This window comes from Phoxinus phoxinus, assembly GCF_949152265.1.
Source record: "Phoxinus phoxinus genome assembly, chromosome: 11".
NCBI classification, from domain to species: Eukaryota; Metazoa; Chordata; class Actinopteri; order Cypriniformes; family Leuciscidae; genus Phoxinus; species Phoxinus phoxinus.
The window spans coordinates 2,847,565-2,871,110 of NC_136886.1; the positions used below are offsets into that span (position 1 = coordinate 2,847,565).

At 36.3% G+C, this 23,546-nt stretch overlaps 1 protein-coding gene across 3 annotated transcripts in view; it reads left to right on the plus strand.

Annotated features, from left to right (window-relative positions):
* eya2 (EYA transcriptional coactivator and phosphatase 2) overlaps positions 1–19,015 on the plus strand; it is a 45,913-nt gene extending 26,898 nt beyond the window's left edge. For 2 of the 3 annotated variants that reach the window (XM_079627188.1, XM_079627189.1), the window contains exons 6-16: positions 2,162–2,238; positions 3,593–3,773; positions 5,097–5,236; positions 5,928–6,011; positions 8,905–8,994; positions 12,546–12,604; positions 13,860–14,020; positions 14,758–14,872; positions 16,333–16,454; positions 16,525–16,625; positions 18,211–19,015. In XM_079627188.1, the coding sequence (XP_079483314.1) occupies positions 2,162–2,238; positions 3,593–3,773; positions 5,097–5,236; positions 5,928–6,011; positions 8,905–8,994; positions 12,546–12,604; positions 13,860–14,020; positions 14,758–14,872; positions 16,333–16,454; positions 16,525–16,625; positions 18,211–18,291 (1,211 nt within the window). In that variant the 3' untranslated portion in view covers positions 18,292–19,015. The remainder of the gene's footprint in view (positions 1–2,161; positions 2,239–3,592; positions 3,774–5,096; positions 5,237–5,927; positions 6,012–8,904; positions 8,995–12,545; positions 12,605–13,859; positions 14,021–14,757; positions 14,873–16,332; positions 16,455–16,524; positions 16,626–18,210) is intronic. The other variant, XM_079627190.1, reaches the window with a different exon arrangement.
* Positions 19,016–23,546: the final 4,531 nt, after the last annotated feature.

Genomic DNA, 23,546 nt, shown 5'->3' on the forward strand with positions numbered 1-23,546 from the left:
AAATGATATAGCCTACAATGTAAACGTTGCCTTACGCTAGTGATGTCGTACAATATACAGAATAACGATAGCACTGATAAAAGTTACTTTACTAAGATTAGCTTGCATTCGTCTGGGAACCTGATAGCTGATGTTAGCAATGAAATGGTAAAAAAATAACGAAAACATAAAACTATTATTCATTTTACATAGATGTCATAACCTATATGTTAACTGACAAATTAAATTACTGCAAATTATAATAGTTTTCTAAAGTAACCTCATCACTTGGACGTACTCATGAATACTCATGGACGAGGTCGAACTGGAAGCCATGTTAATCTTGGACTACATTGGCCACCGTAGGAGTTAAAACGAAATCGGAATTGAGAGGAACAGAAACTAATATTCACTGGATGGTCATACACCTTTTCACCGCTAGATGGGGGTAAAAATCACACAGTGTAGCTTTAAGTGCTACAGCGGACTGGAAGATGTTCAGTGAATATTGACTTGAATATCAGTCTGTTCACATCTGACTTCTGAAGATGTGAAATATAGTGTGCATGTATAGTATAGTGCTTGAAAGCAGTTGGTCACAATATATCATTTCGTTTGAAAGAAATCTACATTTTATTCAGCAAGGGCACATTAAATTGATCAACAAATTACATTACAGACATAGTGTTACAAAAGATTTCTATTTCAAAATAAATAGCATTATTCAATCTTTCTAAAAAAAAAAAAAAGTAAAAAAAAAAGTCCTGAAAAAAACATTTGACAAATTGGACTGTTTTTTTAATCAAATAAATAGGGTCAGTTTCGTGGGATAGAATATACAGTTTGTACAGTATGAAAATAATTGTCTATGGAAAGTATGAAAATATGAAAACACAACGTGTGTGTGTGTGTGTGTGTGTGTGTGTGTGTGTGTGTGTGTGTGTGTGTGTGTGTGTGTGTGTGTGTGTGTGTGTGTGTGTGTGTGTGTGTGTGTGTGTTTGTGTGTGCTCTTGTTTATGTGATTTATGAGGACACAGATTTGTATAATGACATGTGTATTACACTGTTATTACAACTTAAACATGATTTATGACGACATTTCATGAGTCTGTGTGTGTGTGTGTGTGTGTGTGTGTGTGTGTGTGTGTGTGTGTGTGTGTGTGTGTGTGTGTGTGTGTGTGTGTGTGTGTGTGTGTGTGTGATGGGCAGGTTTAGGGATAGGGGCTGTGTAAAGGGACAGAATATACAATTTGTACAGTATAAAAATCATTACGCCTATGGAATGTCCTCACATGTATACCTAAAAGTGTGTGTGTGTGTGTGTGTGTGTGTGTGTGTGTGTGTGTGTGTGTGTGTGTGTGTGTGTGTGTGTGTGTGTGCTTGCGTGCGTAATAGTGAGCCACAGACATGGAGATACACAAAGTCATATGACATCTACTTCCTGGTCTGTCCAATTAGCATAATCAATGAGTTATTATTAGTGCTATAGCGGATAATCTATTAGGTATTATAGTGATTTACTGTAATTCATAAGCACCCCGAGACATCATTTCCTGTAAAATTGTCTGCTCGTGAAATGGATGGATTTCTAATGGGTCTGGGAAAACGCGGCTCCTGCGTCTCGCGCTACATCTCGCCGGTCTCGTTTGATTTATAGGCGGATTCCAACAGGAGAGCCGCTGTAGCATGAAATAAATAACCCTTCTCCGGGTGCCAAAGGTCCTCGCGTTTCAGCGCTGTGGAGAACACCAGGAACGCGTTCGCCCACGTCCCCCCCCCCCCACCCCCCCCCCCCCCCCCCCCCCCCCCCCCCCACCCCTCTGAAGCCCGTTCGTTTGCGTCCTCCGAGATCTGGTGCCGGTTTGACAGAGTCGTTTATCTCGGGCAGGTTTCAGAAAGAGAACGAGCGTGGATGTGAAGGGAAGGAGACAGACGAAAGGGAACGGGACGGGTCTGGAGAAAGACATCGCGACCCTGAGCGTCCGATAGCGGCTCCACCTGAACTGTTTTCCGAGTCATAAATCATGCACAGTTTGTGCGAGCGCTGTAACCGTGTCTGTATTTCACCAGCCGCTGCCTGTCGTGTTTCCTGCGCGGTGTTTGTGTTGGATGCGGCAGGCCCAGTCTTTACCACAGTCAGCTCAAACCACGCTCTTAAACTGGCTGTGTGCTTCTTTTCCAGGCGGCAGCATTTCTTCTGGAATTTTCCAGGGTGCAAACAGCATCGCCGGCTCAACGCCGTTCAGCGCCACACAGCAGGTGGGTCACGTCAGGAAAACCTTCTGATGGACGCTTGGGCGTACTCCTGTGAAGATATACTGTTGTGCCCAGAAGAGTCACATGGCTACAATATATCATAATTATAAAATCATCTCTCTTTTTTTTCCCGTATATTACAGTTTCACTTTAGCCATCAATGCAAAAAAAGGATTTTCTTCCTCAGTATTTTTGTCTTGTTTCCAGTACAAATATCTAAACTTTCTTAAATCAAGATACATTTACTTGAGAACCAACGTTTTTTTTTTCAACGCGAGTTTTTGCGTTAAAAAAAAATTGGGCCAGAAAAAAAAATCTTATTTTCTCTTTGAATTAAGTAAATTTTTTAACTTCATTTGCATCTTTTTTTTCTTTCTTTTTTTCTTTTGCTTCTCAAGTCAATGTATCTCGAATGTTTAGAGATTTGTCTTTAAAAACAATTTTAAAAACACTTTACATTAAATAGTAAGGGAAAAGTAAAATACTAAAATACATAATATTCACTGTAAAAAAAACTGTTGGTTTAACTTAAAAAAGCAAGTTACCTTGTTGCCTTAAAATTTTTAGTTTGTTGTAATAAAAAAATTTAGTTAATACAATGAAGAAGAATGGTTTAAAAAACATAAACTCAAAATAGTGTTATCTTCACCACATTAGTTATCAAAGTTAATTTGACAAAAGATAAAAAAGTTGTGATAGCAAATCATGAAAATATTTTTTTACAGTGTATATATATATAGGCTATATATATATATTTATAGCTGCGTTAATCTCTATATCAAATATTGTTACTGTATCTATATCTATGTAATTTGGGAATAAACGTCCATTTATAGGGAATACTTATTAAAAAAACTATTAATAATATTATGAAAAAATACTACCAACTTGTAAACTTTTCAACCTTAAAACAAAAACATTTTTATCTGAAATCTGCTTTAATATGATTTTGTCTCTCTATATATGTGAACATAAACTAACAACGAAAAGTACTTCTGAAGAATTTATTAATCATACTTACTGTTCATTTCAACATTAGCTAATATTTATTAATAGACCTGAGCTGACATGAACTAACAATGAACAGTTGTATGTTTATTAACTAACATGAACAAAGATTAATAAATGCTGCAACAAATGTATTGCTCATGGTTAGTTCATGCAATATTTAGCAATGGGACTATAATAATTGAGTTATTATGGTATATGAAATTTGTAATCAGACAACCATAAGTGAACCAATACTGCCATAGTAGGGTTTAGATGGACTTCAATAAAAAAAAATGAGACATAAAACCAATATAAAAGTAATATATAGTTGTCTGAGATTATTCATTCATGTCTTTGTCTCCATCAGGATTTCTCCTCATATTCCAGCTACAGCCAAAGTCAATATTCTCCATACTACAACACACACTACAACAGCCCGTACATCACCAGCAGCAACATCACCCCCTCTGCCATCACCACGGCGATACCCTATCAGCACACAGATCATCCCGCTGTATCGACCAATCACAGCCCAGAATCCCACACAGGTGAGCTCTATGGTCAGAAATGACGAGGCTGCTTAACATACTGTGTTTAGCTCAACCAATCACCAAGCAATGCTTCATTTAGTTCAGTCTGTGGTGTAAAAAGCTCGCATTAGCAATTCAAGAAAACTCATTTTTGGTCCCAAATGTTACTGGTGGTGACTGTATGAAGACTTTTAGTGTATAATATTTCACACTTTACTTGATTTTGCTCTCCTCACTTACATAAATGAACTATAGTGTCCTGCACACACTAGTAAAAAAATATAGAAAATTATACCTGGTGTCTGAATATTTCTTTATTTGACTGTATGTCTCTCTCTGTGTGTGTGTGTGTGTGTGTGTGTGTGCGTGTCTGTGCGCGTGTGTGTGTGTGCGCGTGTCTGTCTGTGTGTGTGTGTGTGTGCGTGTGCGTGCGTGTCTGTGCGCGTGCGTGTGTCTGTCTGTGTGTGTGTGTGTGTGTGTGTGTGTGTGTACTTGTGCCCACATGTGTGTGTGTGTGTGTATGTGTGCGTGCGTGTCTGTGCGCGTGCGTGTGTCTGTCTGTGTGTGTGTGTGTGTGTGTGTGTGTGTGTGTGTGTGTGTGTGTGTGTGTACGTGTGCCCACGTGTGCCCACGTGTGTGTGTGTGTGTATGTGTGCGTGTGTGTCTGTGCGCGTGCGTGTGTCTGTCTGTGTGTGTGTGTGTGTGTGTGTGTGTGTGTGTGTGTGTGTGTGTGTGTGTACGTGTGCCCACGTGTGTGTGTGTGTGTGCGTGTCTGTGCGTGTGCGTGCGTGTCTGTGCGCGTGTGTGTGTGTGCGCGTGTCTGTCTGTGTGTGTGTGTGTGTGTGTGCGTGTCTGTGCGCGTGCGTGTGTCTGTCTGTGTGTGTGTGTCCGCGTGTGTGTGTCCGCGTGTGTGTGTGCGTGCGTGTCTGTGCGCGTGCGTGTGTCTGTCTGTGTGTGTGTGTGTGTGTGTGTGTGTGTGTATGTGTGTGTGTGTGTGTGTGTGTGTGTGTACGTGTGCCCACGTGTGCCCACGTGTGTGTGTGTGTGTATGTGTGCGTGTGTGTCTGTGCGCGTGCGTGTGTCTGTCTGTGTGTGTGTGTGTGTGTGTGTGTGTGTGTGTGTGTGTGTGTGTGTGTGTGTGTGTGTGTGTGTACGTGTGCCCACGTGTGTGTGTGTGTGTGCGTGTCTGTGCGTGTGCGTGCGTGTCTGTGCGCGTGTGTGTGTGTGCGCGTGTCTGTCTGTGTGTGTGTGTGTGTGTGTGCGTGTCTGTGCGCGTGCGTGTGTCTGTCTGTGTGTGTGTGTCCGCGTGTGTGTGTCCGCGTGTGTGTGTGTGTCCACCAGCAGAGTACCACGCTCCCACGAGTCCCCCGACTCCAGGAAAGGATCAGGAAGGCGCTCCGGCGAGACGCAGTTCGGATGTGAAGCTCAGGGGCCGGAAACGGGCCAATGACCCCGGACCCCCTCTGGACTCTGACATTGAGGTACAGATGCTGGCATTCACGGTGTCCCTTACACAACGTCTTTCATTAACATTCCTGTGCTGCGCACCGCAGGGACAACTTTCACATCCAACAGTCCAGTTGTGCAATGATGTCTGGCAACAGCCTCAGGATTAGACAACCATTTAAAGGGATAGTTCACTGTAAATTAACGTTTTATCATCATTTACTCATCCTGGTGTTGTTTCAAACCTGTATGACTTTCTTCCGGATGCATGTTTAACAATCTCCAATCTCCTCTGAATCTCCAATCTGTCTTTTTCATACAATGGACTGATAAAAAAAAATTAAAAAGCGAAATAAAACGTATCTCAAAGTCATACATGCTTTGAACAACGGCAGACTGAAATAAATTTGTGTTTTCTTTGCTTTACAAAAAGCTCTGTTGCATTACATTGCATATTAAAATATAAAGAATTAAGTGATAAGCATTTAATTACCAGACAAAAGAAACTGGAAAGATGTTTCTGCACAACACGCAGTGTGATGTGAGATCGAGAGCGTTTGCCCTTCAGCTGTGAAATGTGGCTGCAATTATCAGACGTTTTTTTATCATAAACACAACAGTGAGATATTATGCAGTGTTTTGGAGTAAATACTTCTCTTGACTAGTAAGCAGATTATTTTTGTGCTCATGCTCATCGTGTGTGTGTGTGTGTGTGTGTGTGTGTAGAGAGTGTTTATTTGGGACCTGGATGAGACCATCATCATTTTCCACTCGCTCCTCACGGGGACGTTTTCCACACGCTTCGGCAAGGTACAAACCAGTTCCTCCACTCGCACCACTTCACTTTACACTGCTGTAGTTCTGCTTTACAAGACAATACTCTGGTTTATTCCGGTTTTTGGACTGTAAATTCAACCCCAAAAACATTTTATGTATTAAATTACAATGGAATGATGATTAGATTTTTATTAATCCAGAATGTGTATATATATATATATATATGAAAGAATCAAGAAAAAAATTATAATAATTATATATATAATTATTTATATATTTTTCTTGTTATTAGTAACAAGAGAGAGAAAGAAGAGAAAAAAATATTTATATATATATTTCTTGTTACTAATAACAAGAAAAAATAATAAATTATATATATATAAATTATTATTATTTTTTCTTGATTCTTTTGTGTGTGTGTATATATATATATATATAGCTTTATATCTCGCTCTATTTTATTTTACAGTATTTTTTGTCAAATAAATGGAATATTTATATATATACACACACACATACATGTGTTTAATCAGAATTGTGTGTATATATATATATATATATATATATATATATATATATATATATATATATAATTACAAAGCGTATTATTAACTAATGTAAATTAATTTATGTAATTTAGTTATGATTGTTAGAAAAACTCAATTATTAATTTATTATATTTGTGTGTGTTTTTAGAGCCTGGAATAGAGGATTGTATATCCTGTACCAGAAATCTTTTTAATAAATTTCAATAAAAAATATATATATACATACACATATATATATATATATATATATATATATATATATATATATATATATATATATATATATATATATAATATATACACACACACATATACATTTGTTTAAGCATTAGGGGTCGGTAAGAAAGAAGCATTTATTTGATCAGATGTACTGTAAAGAAAGACATTTTTCAGGATTCTTTGAGTAAAAAGTTCAAAAGAACTGCATTTAAGGATTCAATCTATTTCCCCTGATAAGTAAATATGGTTCCACAGCTGTTTTAGAGTAAGAAACTAAATGCGGAAGAATGAAATGAACAGTGAAAGATATAATGAAGCTCCAGTCGAGCGTTCTTGTTATTTGGCCGCTCTGATTTGATTGACGCCACATGAACTTCTACGCAATCTCCAGGCAGCTGATGAGGAAACAATGGTCATGTTTCTTTTTCTTGGCCTGCAATCTATTTTGAATTCCCACGATCCCTTGCGGATTTGACGTGACACATAAGAGACTCTGAGAAACGCCTGGCCGTCTCGAGAGCGCAGCTCTTTTTGAGGACTGCAGAAATGTTACCGTGACTAATGTGTCTAATTTCAGATCCAGGAAAAAGACTCCAAAATAGCGTATTACTCGGGCAGGAGTCCACTGGAGATAGACAATCAAAGAAAACATCCATATAAAACTGCAGTTAAAGAGGAACAAGTTTGATGTGTGTCATGACAAAGCTGCTTACCGTCTGACAAAGAGCCGCGATTGCATTGGCTCAGATTTCGCATCTTTAAGTAACATGATATTTAACTCGCTTTTTTTTTATTCGTACTTTATGTCAAAGCCATAAAGAGCCAGTTTGAGCTGTGATTGGCCCACAGCAAGACTCGACACACTGAAGACAAAACCACGCGTAGTGTTGAAAGACGCCCGTCTTCTAATGTGTGTTTTTAAGCTGAGGTGAACGTCAGAGGTTATTGCATTCTCTTTACCATTCGATGTGTCATTTATCTATGTATACACACATAACTCAACATCTCAATGTGCACATAAAGTTATGTTTTTCCAGTCTAAATGATCACAATCCTTTATGGCACCCCCTCAAAAAAAAAAAAAAAAAATTTTGATATTGATTATACATATACATATTTATATTTTATAATTTATTTATTTTTATTTTATCTTACATTTTATCTTATTTATATATGTAAATATAAAAAAAGAATGAAGAATTAAGAATTTTTAGAATATATAACATACAGTAGCCTATATAAAAATGTATATTATTATTAATAATATATATAATTATAGATAGATAGATAGATAGATAGATAGATAGATAGATAGATAGATAGATAGATAGATAAAAAATATAAATGTGTAAATATAAAATGAAGTAAATATATTAAATATAAATATATATTAAATCAGATACGTGGTAAATATATCACAGATGAAGATTGATTAATTTTTATCAAATATAAAATTACAAAATAACATTTACACATGAGTTTGCCTCTGATGTACATTTTGAAAATTTAAAATTCAATTAACCATTTTTTTAACCATGCTAATTTCAATCATAAATTCACAATAAGTTTCGACTGTTGAATCAAAAAGTTAAAACATTTTGGCCATAAACTAGGAAGTTTTTTGTTTTCCCATATGTCGTAACTTTATTACAGTCCTTCATAAAAAGTCCATTCTGAACTGTTCATTGGTGGTACATCTCTTATCCTGCGCTTGACTGCCACCTGTAATAAAGTGGTCCATTCATGGCGGTAGATTATGGGTTATTATCTTAATTAAAGCAGGACAAACGCGCAGCTCCTGTGGCTACAGCTTTCGCCAACAATGATTAGGCGTAGAGGAAGAATCGTTTCACAGTTAATCTGACACTAACCTCTGGCTGACACCTGTAGCTTGATCGACCGCCAAACGCCTGTTAGCTAGCGGCGCACAATGCCTTAGCTTATGGCTACACCTACAGAAGGAAGAGAAAATGAGAAAGAAAGAGAAATAGCTGTAGTTTGGCATGTTTCTGATTAAAACTGATCAGCATTCTTGTCAGACAAAAAACCTGTTGTACCGCACGCTCCAACAAGAGCGAGATAATATAATCATCACCTGTCACTCAAGGTCACACCAGGTATGAAAACTCATTTGACGGGCTCTTTATGTTCTGGTCCAGGACTCCGGCAAGGCAGTGTCTCTGGGCTTGTGGATGGAGGAGATGATCTTCAACCTGGCCGATTCACGTCTGTTTTTTAACGACCTGGAGGTGAGCAAAACCACTTGGGATTATAAAAACGTAGCTATAAAACCAGGTAAATTATTTTACAACATGAGAAGAAAGAGAGCACAGAGTGTTATGAGGCATAAGACACAAAAGTTGATGGTCGGTTCATTAAAAAAAATTTATTTGCAGCAGAATGCTGTGATTGACCAATCAGAACCAAGTATTCCAGAGAGCCATGTAATAAAATTCTCTTATTGGTCTAAATCTGCACCTGTCACTTTAGCTGAAATCTGATTGGCCCCTGAGGTGTCCCTGCCCTGTCAATCATCGCTGATCTACGTCAATTCAACCCACGTAAACACCGCTCATTTAAAGACATGCGTTTATTGCATGGATGGCACAAGATCGAGTGATAAAGTCTGCGCTCTTCAACTAACACAGTTGAACCTACATGACAAAGCCTTCTGCTAAAACAAGAGTGTGTGGTTTATCTCCAAAACTGGTGCGAGTGCGAGTGCATATTCTTAATGAAGAAAAAATTTAATATGGAAATATTTAAGCTGTTATTGTTGTAGTTTCTAAATCCAGAAAGTGCTTCAAAGAAACTCTATATCCAGAAAGTGCTTGAACTCAGGGCTTTAAAGAACAGTTCATGAACAAAGCAGCAAAGGATAGAGATCACATGTATGCAAAACTCATTCATTTAAGAATCGTGCATGACTTGAAAGTTAAACTTGGTCCCTCTCTGTAAACGCTGGCCCTGCTTTTAAAAAATGCTGAATTCACAGAGCTCTTCATATTCCCCGCCCCTCATTTGTTCAATATTTTTGCTAATTAGATGCTGCTTTTCAATAAGACTGCAGGACAACATTTATTTTTTTGTTCTCTATGTCGTGACATACTTGGAATATGTCTCGCATTAAGCCACCAGACAAAAATATGAGGAACTATTTTTTTTTTGACAACTGCAAAAACAAACTGCTCTGTTTGCCTCAAATATGCAAAGAAAAAAAGAAAAAACACATGTTCATGTTTAATGAATATATATATATATGTTCACTACCATTACAAATTCTAAAGTTTGAGGTCGGTAAGATTTTTTACTGTTTTAAATAAAAACTGCTCAGCAAGGCTGCATTTATTTGAATCAAAAATACATTAAAACTGTAATATTGTGAAATATTATTACAATCTAAAACAGCTGTTTTCTATGTGAATATATAGTAAAGTGTAATTTATTCCTGTGATCAAAGCTGAATTTTCAGCATCATTACTCCAGTCTTCAGTGTCACATGATCCTTCAGAAATCAGTATAATATTCTAATTTTCTGTCCAAGAAACATTTATGATTATTATCAATGTTAAAATACTTTTTGCAATATATTTGTGGAAACCGAGATACATTTTTCAGGACTTGTTGATGAATAGAAAGTTAAAAAAAACAGCATTTATGTGAAATCAAATCTTTTGTAAAAATTATAAACATCAGTTGCTGAATAAAAGGAAGTTCTTTAAAAATTAAAAATTAAAATTACTGATCCCAAACTTTTAGTGCTAGTGTTTATGATGCAAAATACAGATTCATGGGTGGTAAGAAATATTTATGACTGGTAAACACACACACACACACACACACACACACACACACACAGTTTTTCATTTCTATCCTTGTGAGGACATTCCATAGGCGTAATGGTTTTTATACTGTACAAACTGTATATTCTATCCCCTTACACTGCCCCTATCCCTAAACCTGCCCATCACAGGAGACATTCTGCATTTTTACATTTTCAAAAATATATAATTTAGTATGTTTATTAACCCATTCCCCTCATGGGGACCGCTGGCTGGTCCCCACAATGGAGGTGATCTCAGGTTTTACTATCCTTGTGGGGACATTCGGTTCCCACAATGTATAATAAACCAAGCCACACACACACACACACACACACACAAAAGTTTGTTTTCTTAAACTTGTGAGGACATTCCATAGGCGTAATGGTTTTTATACTGTATATTCTCTCCCCTTACACTGCCCCTATCCCTAAACCTGCCCATCACACACACACACACACACACACACACACACACACACACACACACACACACACACACACAGCCCCTATCCCTAAACCTGCCCATCACAGGAAACATTCTGCATTTTTACATTTTTAATAAAACTTTTTTTATGTTTTTTAAGCTATTTAAATTACGTGGACTCATAAACCATGTTTAAGTTGTAATACCAGTGTAATACACATGTCATTATACAAATTTGTGTCCTCATAAATCACATAAAGAAGAGCACACACACACACAAACACACACACACACACACACACACACACACACACACGTTCATTTAGGACATTAAAGTGTTTGTTCAACAGTCCTGACATTAAAAGCAGAGTCCGTGTGTGAAAGACCTCAGTTTGCCCTCTGCTTGAAGAAAGGAGGGATTAGATTCTTTAAAAGCTTTCGAGGAGGCGGTGCAAAAAAAATGACAACATTTGAGTGCTTAAGTAGGGGTGTGTGGCCAACACTGAAAAGAAGATTTGTCCCGGGGAGGAACGACAGCTCAGGGGTGGAGGGCACAGGTTTTAATCACAGCCCCGTCCCTCTTCTTCTGTGTTCCCTGTAATTGCCCTCAAATAGTCCAAGGAATCATTCAGCGCTCAAATCTGTCTGTCAGCCGGAGAACAGAAAGATGCCGCGGGCAGAACAACGGCACAGCTCACAAACACAAGCGCGATTGATGGCCTAACGCGCTCATTTAAAGCTTTAATTAATCAGAAAAATCATATTAATGTCTGGTAGGGAAGCAGTTTAATAGTTTAGGATGGGTGATTAATATCAGAGATAGGTGGTTGGAAAACAAAGTTCATGTATGACCATCGATAATAAAATAGAAGAACATTGAAGAAGGAATGACTAAAAATAAAAAAAAATAAAAACTAAAAAAAGTATCACTTGGCTTATATTTCCAACAGAAAATGTAAAAAAGAAAATCTACTTATAATTATTAATTTAAGAACTGAAGTCAGTGGGAGGTCCGACCTATGATATTAAACATGAGGCATATCTGTGAAAATATGAAAAACAATAGGAGAGCGTGAGCTTTAGTCAGTGCTAAAGGCCGAGTAATTGTTTTGCATTGATTAGTGTAATTCAGTTTAGCGAATCCAAATCTTTATCAAATCTACATGTGTCGCTAAATCAACACTAGATAATCATCTCCAGTGAAGAGCAGATGTTCAGCTTATACATCGCCCAGCGTAATTCGTGTACACTGGCAGTCGCACGCGTGAACTCGGCCAAGACAGCGGCTAATGCGCGGCGTTAATGAGCGCACGGTATCGGGTTTAGATGGCGAGGCTCTTTGGGATATTCCCCCTCCGGTGTTCAAGGCGTCTGCATGTCTTGGGTCTCGCTGGCCTGTTCCTGCTTTTGTGTTGTTGGCCTTTTTTAATATTTCAGTCTCGCTCAGCGTCGTTCCCCGAGGCTCGGCGGCGGGCGAACCTGTCTGTACACCGTACATCACTGCACTGAAACATATACACCTCATGCATATCTGCTTTCCCTTCATTTCCCAGGAATGCGACCAAGTTCACATCGATGATGTGGCCTCGGATGACAATGGGCAGGACTTGAGGTAGAGTATGACTTTCCGTGAGCATTTCTAATAAAATCCATATTATGTGCCATAAAGGGATCCTTTTCTTCACATTATGAATGCTACTGACACGTTGAGTATTAAAGGCTGTTGGTTTTTATGATGGTTTCTCAATATCCGCTTCCAGACTCTTTATGATGGACATTAATCACACGTTTAACAGCGTGTCCACCGAATTATTGAAGCACAGTCCTCTAGAAAATCACATTTCTGTCATTGTTTACTAACCGTCTTGTTCCAAACACACATTTCGACCACATCTGTCAAGCTATGAAAAAAGTACAGTAAAAGCAGTCTATATTGTTTAGTAAATATCTTTGATTTAAATGTATTTTAAAATCTTTTTTTTTTTTTTACTCAAAATATCTTGTTACAGGTTTTTTTTTTTTTTTTTTTTTCTAATCATTTATTTACTATGAAATGATGCTATATAAAAATGTTTTTAAAAAGCTCCAAAAGTACAAAAACACTATAATATAAGCATTCTAAATGATTTAGTAAATCGTTTTAATTAATTAATTAATTTTTATTTTTACTGAAAATATCTAATATTTTTCTTGTAATTAATTAATTTACTATGAACTGATGTGATATGAAAAAGCAGCAGAAATATAAAAAAAAACTCCAAAAGGACAAAAAAAAATTTTTGTAGCTAAAATACTAAAATAGCTTATTTTATAATATTTTATCGATTTTAACTCAAAATATCTTTTCAATATATACTGATTTTTTTTTCAATATATTTATGTATTTACTATGAACTGATGCAATATGAAAAAGCAGCAGGAATATTTTTCTCAAAAAGCTGCAAAAGTACAAAAACACTCCCCCCAAAAAATACTACATCGGCAGTCTATATGAATTTATATATATATAATTTTTTTTTTTTTTTTACTGAAAATATCCAATATATATTCAATTTATAGTTTTTCCCAATGTATTTACTATGAACTGATACGGTATGCAAAAAGCATCAGGAATATTTCTTTCATTTCCTTTTGTGAAATGACATGGTGAATAAATACAGACAGAATTCTCATAATGCAGCGCTGACATCCTGGCTATAAAACATTATAGTCTCTCATCCCAGTTTGGAGGCAGACCCTCGCCCTGGTTCCAGACAATTTACGATGAATATCAATCTCACTTTTAGGAGCATGCTAGGAGATATAATGTGTTGGTGTGTGTAGAGCGGATGTAAGCTGACCGTGTGTGTGTGTGTCTGGACTTGCAGCACGTATAACTTCGGCACAGATGGTTTCCAGAGTCCCGCAGGTGGAGGCACGCTCTGCTTGGGCTCAGGTGTTCACGGCGGGGTCGACTGGATGAGGAAACTCGCTTTCCGCTACCGGCGGGTCAAAGAGATCTACAACACATACAAGAACAATGTAGGAGGTGAGAACAACTCGGACGACATGGGGAATTAGGGCCTGAGATGTCTATCCTAAACCAGATACTAGTTCCTCTTCTGAAATCTGATTGGTGGAAACACGCTGGAAGCCGTTGTAAAATAACTGAAGTGGTACACACACCTGTAACCGCACGTCAGTTGGTGTCCATAATAATGCAACTGCAAACATTGGACAGTCTGGCTAACGGACTATTACTAGGTAGAAAATTATAATAAAAATAGTAAAAGTGGCAGTAGTTAGTAACAATAATAATTTGTATTATTATGTATATTATATATATATAGTATATTAACAGCATTAATAATATCAAGAAATAATAACAATATTATTGTTAATAATTCTTGCAGAAATTAATATAGTTCAATAGCCTTTTATTCTTAATGAGAGAAAAAATATTAATATATTTAGTTTTAAATATGCTTATTTACTATAATACATATTTAATATTTAGTTAAATATTTATTAATTTAAAGATGAATACTCAAATGGTTTATCATTAAGGTAAACATTTCAAAATAATATTATGTATTGTAAATTGGTGTCTTTTGTTATATTAGTGTTGTTGTAGTTTTATAAAAGCAGCGAGTCACTGATTTTATGTTCGACTTTGCTTTGTGGCAAACAACCCTGTAAAATCACTGGTCATGAGGCTTACAAAATTAAATTTATTTTGAAGTATTAAACTTCTTTTGGATCTTAAATTGCTTTTGTAAATGTTAGGTTTGGTGGGCAGTCCGAAGCGGGAAGAGTGGCTTCAGCTGAGGCGGGAAATGGAGGTTTTGACGGATCTGTGGCTGACTCAGGCCCTGAAGGCCCTCGCTCTCATCAACTCCAGGTATAAAACACAGCCGTTTGATGAAGGAATAATCCAGGCTAAATAAAAAGGACATGTGCGTGTTGTAGACTTCAAGGGAACACTCCACTTTTTTTGTAAATAGGCTCATTTTCCAACTTAAGTTAAACAGTTTTACCGTTTATCTCCGGGTCTGCCGGTAGCACTTTTAGCATAGCTTAGCATAGATCATTGAATCTGATTAGACCGTTAGCATCTCTCTCAAAAAAATTACCAAAGAGTTTCGATATTTTTCCTATTTAAAACTTGACTCTTCTGTAGTTACATTGTGTACTAAGACCGACAGAAAATGAAAAGTTGCAATTTTCTAGGCCAATATGACTAGGAACTATTCTCTCATTCCTGCGTAATAACAAAGTCCTTTTAGCAAGTCGTGCCACTCGGCCGCCATCTTGGCAACGCCTCCGGGCAGCTATTTCGGACTAACAAGACCAGACTCCTATCTAAATGAATGGGCAGAGAGTCAGAACTGCACTTACACTGGTCACCGGGACATAAAAACTGCATGTATAGAAACAGCAGTAAAATATGATAAAAAAAAGTTTGATGACTTTGCCCCAAAATAAGGTTTAAAAGGTTTACTTTTACTACGCATGCGCAAGGGTTCACGACCTCAACTGTGCGCATGCGTCGGTGGAACCAGACGATAGGCTTAAACGTTTCCCGGCTTGACTGTTAAAAGCAGATGATTGGCTTTCCAGCGGGAGGGGCGGGACATGTGCATACAACTGCCATCTTTGCTATTACGGGTTTTCCTTATATAGTTGTATTGAGGATGGAGGAAGTGGCATGTCTCTTATATAAATTGTCTCTGGTAATAATCAAGAACTGCTGTCGTACCAGCAGCGCAATGATATGACAAACTTAGTGCCGGTCACGTTGGAAGTTACCGAGCTGGGGACTATTTTCAGGCGCTGTGGGTACGGCAGAACAGTTCCTGGATTATTACGCAGGAATGAGAGAATAGTTCCTAGTCATATTGGTCATAATTATATAGAGTCATTACATGCAAAGTGAGATATTTCAAGTCTTTATTTGTTATAATTTTGATGATTATGGCTTACAGCTTATGAAAACCTTTTCACAATATTCTAATTTTGAATTTGGGGTTTTCATAAGCTGTACGCCATAATCATCAAAATTATAACAAATAAAGTCTTGAAATATCTCACTTTGTATGAAATAATGAGTCTATATAATATATCAGTATCACGTTTTAAGTTGAATTACTGAAATAAATGCACCATATTCTCATTTTTCCAGTTGCACATGTAGATGATGACGACAGGACTCATGTGAAGTTATTTAGTGCGCTCGCATAATTGCAATGTGAAACCAAACCAAAACTAACCGAATGTATAAAATGTATCAACGCATGAACTTCGTTGCGGACTTTCAGGTGTGAAAGACTCATTTTTACAAACATCCGTTTCCTTTCCCAGACCGAACTGTGTGAACGTGATGGTCACCACCACACAGCTGATTCCTGCTCTCTCTAAAGTGCTTCTCTACGGCCTGGGAGGAGCGTTCCCCATCGAGAACATCTACAGCGCCACCAAAACAGGTTCGCAGCCTCTTTCACACAGCCGTCCTGATCTAGGAACAGAATAGTTAACGTTGTGCGCCCGTTCCAGGTAAAGAAAGCTGCTTCGAGCGTGTGACTCAGAGGTTCGGCCGGCGAGCCGTGTACGTGGTCGTGGGAGACGGTGTCGAGGAGGAGACGGTCGCCAAGAAGGTATGAGCAATTGACCCTTCGCAGGGAGCTTGATTGACAGGTGATCTGACCAATCATACTTCGCCGTCCGCCATTTTGTCCGACAAAGCAGTCAGGAGAGTTACAATTTGAACTTGATAAACGGAGTACTGACGTCTTTCCGCGGTTAAAACAACATTCCTTCTGATGTTCATTCATGTTTATTTGATGCTATAAATGAACTAGAAGGAAGAGATGATCGGTTCACGAGCAGCTTTAACTGAGGCGACACAGCGATCTGACACGACACATTAAAGGGATAGTTCACCCAAAAATGAAAAGTCTGTCATCATTTACTCACCCTCAAGTTGTTTCAAACCTGTATGAGTTTCTTTCTTCTATTGAACACAAAAGAAGATATTTTGAAGAATGTTGAAAACCAGACAGTTGATGGAGTTTTGTGTTCAACAGAAGAAAGAAACTCATACAGGTTTGAAACAACTTGAGGGTGAGTAAATGATGACAGACTTTTCATTTTTGGGAGAACTATCCCTTTAAAGAGCTACAAAACTGTATTTATTGTTTACATTTCTTTTTAAAAATGACAGAATTTGAAAGGTGAGACTTTGTTTAATATGTTTAATATCAAAAGAAACCAAAAAGTAAGCTGGTCTGTCCTGTCTGTCAGCGTGTTGTCAATCTCCTCTCTGCTCCGCGATGTGTTTTTCACTGCGTGAGAACATGGTGTGTGTGTGTGAGAGCAGCTTGTCAGACATAGCAACAGTAACTAAGGGGGGCGGGATTTTCCGAACGGTGAATTATGCTGTTTTTCATGCAATTATTTTTATTATGGCTCTAGTAAAAGGCCTTTTAGTATAATTATACAAACGTCCACCTTCAGTTCGTGGTTCATGCAGTGAAATCTTTACTGATTTTTATAAAGTAAACATAAGAATAACTTTTATATTGTTACTAATATTCAGGATGAACACTTACTGGATAAGCAACTTTGGTTTACTTTATTATCTATACATCACTTTAAAAAAAATAATCTCCAAATGTGAGTATCAAATATGATCATCAGGCTTTTGAGGAAGGTTTATTTGTTCATCTGTCAATCATCATTGTATTGCATTGCATTATATGTTTTAAAACTACAGAGCTTTGATCATAAAACTATAAGCATAATAGTTTTTGGCAGATATGATTGGCAGATTATTGGCAGATATGAGTGACAACTGATATTTAGATCATTTTATGTAAGTAGTTTGTTATAGTGTTATAAAGATTTCACTGATTTACGTTACAAGCATCAGAATTCCATACTTTTTGGTCTTATAAACATAAACATCTGCACCAAATTGCATGTTTTTGCTCAGTTTGGATCATATTTCCACTATATCAGAGTATATGAGCCTTATGCATTAAATATGATACTCAACAAAAACATTACAAAAATTATCTAAAGGTCCAATAAATCTAATAATTTCACAAAATAAGATATTTCTGACAAATATTTCAACTACCATTATGTGTTTTAAAATAAAGTAATTGGTATTTCACCATATATATATTAAATGCATGAATTCAAATGATTTGAGCTTGGTTGCCTCGTGTTGTCCTGCAGAAGAACATGCCGTTCTGGCGAGTGACGTGCCGAGCGGATCTGGAGGCGTTGAGTCATGCACTTGAGCTGGATTACCTCTAGAGGACAGCATCTGCTCCTCAGCCTCACACACACACACACACACACACACATGTGCGGTCCACAGGAATCACATGACCCAGACAAGAACTGCAGGACCAATCAGCAGGGAGCAGCAATCTTACTGGAAATATTTGCTTCAAATCAATCCAAGAAAAACACTTTTGTCTCTTTCTTGCTCTCCACCTGAGAGACTCATTCACTTTCCTTTTCTTTACAACAGCACTGCACTGAAAACCAAGACCCATCAAAGATTTATTTTAAAACGTCTGTGTCCGGGATAACATTACCACTCGTACTAGTCAACAAAATTGAGATACATGCTATTGTACTAAAACTGCAGAAAACTAACCCTCACTTTTTATATAACTACAAAGTTCTGCATATCCAACTATTCGAATTGAACAACCTCAAGCGATTTAAAAGTGAATTAATCATCGAATCAGCGAAAATAGCTCATTATAATGCTAAACTGGTACTAAAAGAAATGACATTATTAACTTATGAATCTTCTCTTCCTCCCGTGTCTGTGGAACGGCGTGTGGTTTGTTACTGATGTATATTTGTCTGATGTGTCCTGTACTTTGCTGACGGTGATGTGCCGCTGATCCTCTGTCCTGCATGTGCTCTTCACAACACCGGCTCTGTTCGCTATGATTTGTATATAAGGTTTTATTGTTGATTATTTCTGGGCTTATTATAATAGAATAAAGGTAAATTAATTCATTCTTAAGTCTCCTTTTTAAAGCTGCATTTGCCTTGTCTGGAAAACTGTTACTTCAGGACGTCATTTTAATATGCTGATTTGCGAAACATTTCTTATTATCAATTCATACACACACACACACACACATACACAACTGTTGTCAACATTGATAATAATCAGAAATGTTTCTTGAGCAGCACATCGACAGATTTCTGAAGGATCATGTGACACTGAAGACTGGAGTAATGATGCTGAACATTCAGCTTTGATCACAGGAATAAATTACATTTTACAATATATTTACATAGAAAACAGATATTTTAAATTGTAAAAATATTTCACAATATTACTGTGTTTGCTGTATTTTGGATCAAATAGAAACAGCCTTGATGAGCAGAAAAGACTTATTTTAAAAACATTTTAAAAAACGTTTGAACGGTATATATACAGTATATATATATCGGTTATATATGTATATAGATACACTATGAGTACTATATATATATATATATATATATGCTACTGTTCAAAAGTATGTATGTATATAAATATATATAGGTTAAACTCGAAAAATTAGAATATCGGACATATCAACTTAAAAGGTGAAACTAATATATTATATAGACTCATTACATGCAGAGTGAGATATTTCAAGCCTTTATTTGTTATCATTTTGATGATTATGGCTTACAGCTTATGAAAACCTTTACCCAATATTCTAATTTGGGGTTTTCATAAGCTGTAAGCCATAATCATCAAAATTATAACAAATAAAGGCTTGAAATATCTCACTCTGCATGTAATGAGTCTATATAATATATTAGTTTCACCTTTTAAGTTGAATTAGTGAAATAAATGAACTTATATTCTAATTCTTTGAGTTTCACCTGTAAATATATATATATATATAAACACACACACATATATATATATTAAGAATTATTTGCATAATACACCTGTATTATCGGTCACTGTCAAACACACACACTCACACACACAGAGAGAGAGAGAGAGAGAGAGAGAGAGAGAGAGAGAGAGAGAGAGAGAGAGAGAGAGAGAGAGAGAGAGAGAGAGAGAGAGAGAGAGAGAGAGAGTCAAACACACTCACAGAGTCTGATAACTGAAGAAGAACAGGACAGGAGTCTCAGCAATACAAGCTTTGCTGCCATCTACTGGAGCCCACCTCAACTCACTTCTCTAAAATAACATTTTTACATCTAGTTTATTTGCACAAGAACCTTTTTTCATGGCCCTTGACACTTTTACCAGCAGTCTGCACATGTTGTTGTCATTGCAACTTTGCACCTTGAGTCTGTGCCACATTACAACATGTAAAGAGACAAACCACTGACTACGATCTGCCCTAGATCAGAGTGGTTGTCTATTCAACACGTATTTGATCAGCTTCTGTTGACAGATCATACCTAATGCTCGTGAAGGAATGTTTGGATGAGTTTCTCCAGAGCTCAGTTGTGCCCTTGAGTGAGTTTGATCTGAGAGCAAATGTCAATGACTCACAAGTTTGTTTTTCAGATGAAAGTGTAGTGGAGAAGTTATTCTGTTCTGGCCCATCAGCACCATCATCCTATTATGGTTCAATTTGCTGTGTAATATCTGGCATAAAACACACACCTGAAAGTCAAAACACAAACATCTGATGAAGACGAGATGCTTTGTGGAAAGAGAGATTCCTCCTTTTCTCAATCAAAGACACGTCACACACACACACACAAAATGTAAATGGTCATTTAAATACACTGTTTGTTTGTTTGTTTATTTGTTTTGGCACCGCTGTCGTTATAATAAACAAATGTGAATGTCAGGGTTTAGATCATGAACTTCGTTAGATCAATCTGGCAATGAATTTAAACCACTCACACATGTTTGCTCAAATCAATATTAACTTTGAACATTGAATTATTTACATTTGCAAAGGTTTGTCCACCTTGTTAAAATAACAAACAAAGATTAATCCAACTTTTTTCTTTTAAAATTGCCTGAGAAGTGTTTTGAGAACAAAAATTTGGATAAGGAATTTAGTACATAATTGTGTTTGTACTCTAGCATTTTGAATTTTAATATAAATACATATGTGCTTTTAAATGTAATTGTAATATAAATGTTAATTGTAATAAAAACTATTCTATAAATAAAATTATATATATATATATATATGACATCAAATATAGCAATATAAATATATTAAATGAGTGAATAATAATACTAAAATAATTATTTAATCATTATTATTATTATTATAAAATAATATTGAATAATATTAATATTATTGTTATTGATATGAATATTTAAAAATAATTACAATGCAAATTATAGTCATTGTAGTAAAAATAATTATAGAATAAAATAAAAATATATAATTTTATGTCAGATATAATTATAATATTTGTATAATTATATATTTTGTATATTCTTATTTAATGTACAGTTTTGTATATAATAAAAATAAAAAAGCTGTAATAAAATTATATAAATAATTGAAATTGTATGCAATTGTAAATAAATAAAATGTCAAGTGTTTGAAGTTTTCAGACAGATTTCATTTTAGAAAACTTTTAGGATGAATTACTAAAACATTAATTATCTATATTATTATTTTTAACAGCCAAATAACACCAGAAATGTGTTGCTAAACATGTTTTCAATGTCATTTTTTTTTTCAAAAAAAAATTTCATGCATTAATTTTGAATGCATTATTTGCAGAGCCTGAACATCCATTAAGAACCCAGAAACAGCTGTGCGACTTTACCCTGTTGATTTGTCCCAATGTCCACAAATAATAATGGGGGCTCAATTTTGCCATGCGCACATCATGCAAAGATCCAGGCACTCGCTCAAGTCACACACACTCAACCCTGCTGTTGACTCTTGAGTTATTTGTCATCCAGCATAACAAGTTTATGGCTACAAAGTCTACAATGTTCCAGAGTCCAGGCCGACGGGTTATTCCAGCGAGAGAAACCAGTAAGAGACTGTGACCTTGAGCATCCGCTGATTACGCAGACACACGCCATCAACATGTCCCAGCGACGAGGTCACTCACTCCAGTGCCCTTGATGCCCTCGCTGGACAGGAGACTGACATGTGCATGATATAGCACTTATCATCTGACACACACACACACACACACACATTCCCTTCATTCTCTTTTAGGGACATTATAACCTCATCAGGATGACTATAGACTATGCAATGCTGGACAGTGCCAATATTCAGATTATACTTTTCAATACTCAGCTAAACGTGGATTCCCTCACAAATCTTTTGTCACAATTTGCCTTTTCATTCAAATTACTGCACTGCATAAAGATGCTGAATATAAACTAAGTATCTACAGATTATGGTTGCATTTTCTGTACAAACAGTCATGAGAATCAAATGATTCATTATTAATGAAAAAAGGGAATTATGAAAACACAAAAGTTCTAAATTGTCATGAAATCAGTGGCTAAATTGTTTTCTACGTGTATAATTGTTAATTAAAATAAATAAATATTTTTGTTATAAAAAATTATGGCAGAATGAATAGTATTAAGCTTTATTTTCTTTATGCAATACATTTCATAAAGAAATTGATTATGTTATTAAGTATATTGGATTTTTGTTTTTGTTTGCGTTTTACTGTGGTTTAGTTTAGTTTTCTTGGTTACGTATGTGTTATATGGTTAGCTATGATTTTACACGTGTCTCCTTTAGTTGCCTGTGTTAATACGGTTGTCAGTCCTGTATTTGAGTTCTTAATACAGAAACTTGGATGCCTCACAAAGCGTTGTCACATATTGTCATTTCACTCAAATTACTGCAATGCACAAAAGATACTTGATTTAAATTGTTTGCTGTTGTTTGCATGAGAATGAACAAAAATGTGAATTTTATATTTTTTTTAAAAGTGCTAAATTGTTATGAAATCAGTGGCTAAAATGTCTCATATTTTGTATATGTGCATCATTGTTAATTAAAACAAATGAATAAATAATTTTGCCACAAAAATACTTTATGTAACACTAATAGCCTACTTTATTGTCTTAAGCTTTATTTTCTTTGTGCAATAACTATTTCCTATTGTGTAAAGAAAGATTAACATAATTAGTTTTCCTTCTTTTGTTTTTGTGAGATGTTTTCATAAGTGGCGATGTGAACTATAGTGAAAGAGAGGAGAGTGAGATGCTGGCAGAGGTCACACAGTGCACATTCCCGGCCGGTGGTGATTCACTGTGAGGTTGTGTTTGCTGGAGTTTAACACACAGAACACACTCGCATGAACCCGAGCGCTGGCATTCATCCAGCAGAACACAACCTCCTGACAGCACGCACACACACACACACACACAGAGACACACACACACACACCTGCTGCTGAAACGCACTGAGAGCTACAGCTACTCAGACAGTCACTTAATGCATTTTTACTGATCAGATAAATGACAAAACATTTACATTTAAATGCATATTTCCAAAGTGCCTTAAAAAAAGAGGAAAAAGACATTGTTTGAGAGATGCATACAAGATGCAACAAGGATAAACGTAAATGCA